The sequence below is a fragment of the Tupaia chinensis genome, unplaced genomic scaffold, assembly GCF_000334495.1.
Source record: "Tupaia chinensis unplaced genomic scaffold, TupChi_1.0 Scaffold000078_1, whole genome shotgun sequence".
Classification (NCBI taxonomy): Eukaryota; Metazoa; Chordata; class Mammalia; order Scandentia; family Tupaiidae; genus Tupaia; species Tupaia belangeri.
In genome coordinates, this window is record NW_006159539.1 from 2,394,545 (window position 1) to 2,399,208 (window position 4,664).

A 4,664-nucleotide genomic window follows, 5' to 3' on the forward strand; every position below is an offset into this window, starting at 1 on the left:
CCATGGCGCGCCGTCGCCTCCCCACAATAGGCGGCGTCCTCCGCGCCCTCTTCCTCCGAACAATAACAAACACTCGGCCCCGGCTCTGCCTCGAGCCTAGCGGCGCCGCAACGCTTTCGCCTCCCAAAGCGCTTTCTCCGCAGTGACGCATCCAATCTCCCTCCGCAATGCGCTTTCCCCGCACAAAGCAAAGCCCGTCGCCTCCTCGGGGTGCAGCCCGCGCCGCCTCCGGCCCCCAACCTCGCCCCTCCCGAGCCGGTCTCCCTCTCCAGCGCCGTTAGATGGCTTTCCCCCGGGGGCACACACTCACCCTCCTGAAATTTAGGCTTCGGATCCTGCTTCGGCGCCATTTATAAGTGATTCGCCGCCTCCTCCTTCTCCCACCACCCCCGACTACCGCCCCCTACTCTCTACTCCACCCAACTCCGCGTCAGATGCGCCGTCAGGCACCGCCAGCTCTCCATCCTGGGCAAAGCACGCGCCCCGCGCCGCGCCGCCCCGGGACACGCTGGGAATTGTAGTTCCGAGTCGGCGTCGCCAGGCCGTGTGGGGGAGGCGCGGGAGACCCCTTCCCCCGTGCCCAGTTCTCATGCCCAAGTCCCGGTGCCCCTTGCTCCCCGGCCGCCGGGCTTGTGAGAGCCCGGGGTTGCCAGTGAAAGCCCGGGTTTGACTTTATGTGTTTATTAGGACGGGGATGGGGGCGGTGAAAGACTGGGAATGGCAAAGTGGAGGAGTTGGATGCGCACAATCAGGCCGCAAAGATGGAGGAGTTGGAGTAGCCTGCGAGAATGGGCTGCCTCCGAAGCCCGCGTCCCACAGCATCTCAAGGGGTCTCTGCAGAGGAAATCTGAAGGGCCGACGATCTGCCCGCGCCAGGGTGGGAACCGGGGTCTTTGTTCAGCAAACAGGGGCACTGCGGCTCCCTTAGGCGGGACTGAGATGCAGAGGCTGAGGCCGGAATCGCAGGACCTCCCCTAGCTTTCCAGAGGAAGCTGGTGTTCTGTCGGTCCGAGGAGGCAGGCAAGACCGGGTTCTGTACCTGCCCTATGGGTGCCGCCCTTGGTCTTAGGAGTTCTTGTTTAATGTACGCACACAGTCTTAACGAATGTCATCATGTTCCCCTGTTCAAAAACTCCTTAAAGTTTGCTCAGTTAATATAGCACCTTGCCGAAACTTTGCAAAATGATTGCAAACCTTTTCCATCGGTTTATTGGGAAAACTACACGTACAGGCCTGTGCTGTGCCTATCAGTGAATAAATGCTCGATAAACGTTAACTGGAATAGAAATCTTCACGCTCTTTGCCTGGTGTTCCAACCCATCCACACAGTTCCCGGCCTACCTTACAGGCCCTACACAACCCTCGTTGAACGTGCTTTATACCCCAGATGGCTCTCCATTGATCTGACTCTAATTTCTCCTTCAATCTTTCTTTTAGCACAACCCCTTCTTTGACCGCAAAACCCCACAATCTGTATTGCCATTGAATAGACACCACTTTGTCTCCACTGCTGTGAAAGTATTGAAGAAAGGGACAAGGGGAGTTTTGGTGATCCCATGCACACCAAAACTGCCCAGCCACAGTGGGCCACGTGAGCTCTGCGTCCTTTAACCAGTAGGCTGTGGAGCAGGCGTTATAATCCCAGATCTTTTATTTTATGCATCTAAAACATTCTAAGAAAAGAACTCATTGGCTTTATCAGACTGCCACTGGGGCTGGAGGGGAAACCTTGGCACAAGCACAATCCACCCCCACACATACCCTTTGTCAGTGCTGTTACTATTTGTCAGTGACATTTGCTTTCTGAAAAGCCTGAGCCTTTTCAAATACCTGGAGTTGTCTCATTGTTTACGTATGGTCTTAGTTTGCTTCTTTTCCCCTGTACTTTGTACACATGTAAAGTTAGGTCTAAAAGACTTGATTAGACCAAAGTTGCAAGTTGCGTGATAATGCTCTTCATTGCATCAGAGGCACACAGTGTCTGGCTGTGCTGTTATTAGTGATGCTAATTAGGATTACTGGGCTAAGGCAGTTCAAGCAATTTTGCTTTGGTAGTAAAATGGTATTAAGTTTATTTAATTTTATGGGAGATTTTAAGCATATATAAAAGTAGAGGAGGTAGTAGAATGAACCCTGGTGTATTAGTCACTCAGCTTCTGCAGTAATTAACATGTGCCAATCGTGTTTCATGATAGCCCTGCTCCTTCTTCCCCCACAAACAGTATGTGCACACAAATCCCAGGTAGCAGGCCAGTGGCATGGGAGGGTGGTTGAGGTGACTGGATTCCTCATGGCTGACTCCACGGTTTGAATCCTGGACCTGGTAGCTTGAAAATCACACTGCGCGTGCGTGCCTAAAATCCCAGGAGGAGAATGGAGTAGAAGGGATCGTGGTGACCATCTCCCCCGGAGGGGTACTTTCTCAACTTCTCTCTCTCTCTGTCTCTCTTTCTCTGGCAAGTACATGTGCACCATAGCAAATTTAAAAATAATAAGTACCCAAATCCCAGATATCATGTCTATTTTACTCATACCCAATTTAGTACATATTTCTAAAAAGAATCCCTGCTTTTTAAAAACACAATACCATTATTACACTTACATTATTACACTTCAAGTATTCAGTTAGTATTCAGATTCCCTGGTTATCTATACCTGTTCTTTTGTGATGGGTTTAAATCAGAGCCCAAAGGAGGTCCACACATTCCATTGGATCAGGATGTCTGTCTCTCTCTTTTTTTTCTTTTTTTCACTGTAGGGCACGTGGGCTCGCCAGACAGAGAGAGACATAGAGACGGAAAGTGAGAAATCACCCCCCAGGGGGGATGGTCACGCTGCAATTCCTTCTCCTCCATTCTCCTCTCGGGATCTTGGGCAGGCACGCATATGCTCCTGGCATGAGTTTTAAGCCACCGGGTCTGGGACGTGAACCGCGTTCGACTACGTGGGAGTCCAGAGACATAGCCATTACGCTAACTGCTGGTTCCCTCTCTCTCTTTTTTTAAAGAATTACTTATTTGGGGCCAGCAGTTAGCGTAATGGTTATGTCGCTGGACTTCCATGTAGCTGACCATGGTTCGTGTCCCGGACCCGGTGGCTTAAAACTCACACCGGGCACGTGTGCGTGCGTGCCCAAGATCCCAAGGGGAGAATGGAGGAGAAGGGATTGCGGTGTGGCCATCCCCCCTGGGGGGTGATTTCTCACTTTCCGTCTCTATGTCTCTCTCTGTCTGTCTGGTGAGCACACATGCCCTATAGCAAAAACCTCTCCAAAAAAAGAAGAGAATTACTTATTTAATTTTATTTATTTATTCATTTATTTTAATTTGATCAGTGACAGAGAGAAAGTAAGACAGCAAATTACCAGGTCCAAGACTCGAACCGTGGTCAACCATGTGGGAGTATCCAGCTCCTTAATCACCATGCCACCTGTTGGTCCCGAGATCTTATTTCTGATGCTGAAATTTTCTGTTTTTCTTCCCAGGTCTGATATTTTGAATTGCTGATAGATAATAGGACCTAGTAATTGTAGAGAATGTTGGAAAATTGCTGAAGATGACTGAAAACATTTAAGACAAGACCTTGCAGTCGTCAGCATAAAAGCAAAGTCCTGCTCAAAGTAAGTGAGTTCTTTTAGGAAAACATAGGAAAGAAAAGAGAAATTGTTTTGAGAGGTGTGTGTTTTGAAACTCTAAGATGGCTGAAGGAAAAATTGTCAGTGTGAATCACTGCGTTTTTTAAACAAGGATAAAAAATTCCTAACGGTCTGTTGACAATAGCTAGCTTATTAATTCATCACAAAAACAATTTTGCAGTGGCTTAAAAATATAACAGAGCTGTCTCGAAACTAATCTGGAATATCACATGACATTGAATAAAAAAACATTTCAAATGTTTTGACAGAAAACTCTCCAACAATACTTTTGAAATCTACAGTTTCATTAATAAATTAATTTTCTTGTCTTCTCACTCCCTCTCCTTTAACTTTTGGCTGCCTTTCAAACGGACCACTCAGAAGCAACTAGTGCTCTATACTACATAACCTTTATCTGTGTACTTACAAGATGAAATTTTTTGTTTTCATTAAGTAGTTGAGGTTTAATAGTGTTTTGAGTACTGAGCTGTTTAAAAACAAGAGGCCACCTATTGAGGTCAGGTACGACCGCTAGTAAACATTGCAACTGATTGAATCGTTGCTGGTGAACGGAGGTGAAATATCAACAGATCACAGCATAGCTAACTTCAAGGACCAAAAACACCTCAGACCGCCCAACGTGGGGCTCGAACCCACGACCCTGGGATTAAGAGTCCCATGCTCTACCGACTGAGCTAGCCGGGCAGCCATGAGAAAAGTGTCTTTCTAAGTCCTTTTGAAGGAATAATATGATTTATAAACTTTTGCTCTATTAGTTATATCTCACATTTAGCGATCTTTCTCATAATCTTTTTTTAGTAAAGCTTTTTGTTTTCTTTTATTTTTAACGACTCTCCAAGTTGTTTTTCGTTCCTCGTTCCGAGCGCCGCAACTTCTGCTGCTTAATCCAAATGTACCGGCGGCCCTCTAGCGGTCAGCATCATCCCTCTTCCCGTAGAGGAAAGGCAGGCCACGGAGGGCGGCGACGGCCTCCCGCCTGGAGCAAAGAAGTAAGGGTGGGGGTGCCTGG

General features: G+C 47.9%; 1 protein-coding gene and 1 non-coding gene across 3 annotated transcripts in view; both read right to left on the reverse strand.

The window, feature by feature from the left end:
* Positions 1-459, reverse strand: part of MORF4L1 (mortality factor 4 like 1) — a 28,225-nt gene extending 27,766 nt beyond the window's left edge. Inside the window, exon 1 of one of the 2 annotated variants that reach the window (XM_014585030.2) lies at positions 311-459. In XM_014585030.2, the coding sequence (XP_014440516.1) occupies positions 311-350 (40 nt within the window). In that variant the 5' untranslated portion in view covers positions 351-459. The remainder of the gene's footprint in view (positions 1-310) is intronic. The other variant, XM_006142620.3, reaches the window with a different exon arrangement.
* Positions 460-4,266: 3,807 nt separating this feature from the next.
* On the reverse strand, positions 4,267-4,339 carry TRNAK-CUU (transfer RNA lysine (anticodon CUU)). The gene has a single exon. It is a non-coding gene; the product is annotated as a tRNA-Lys (tRNA).
* Between the last annotated feature and the right edge of the window lie 325 nt (positions 4,340-4,664).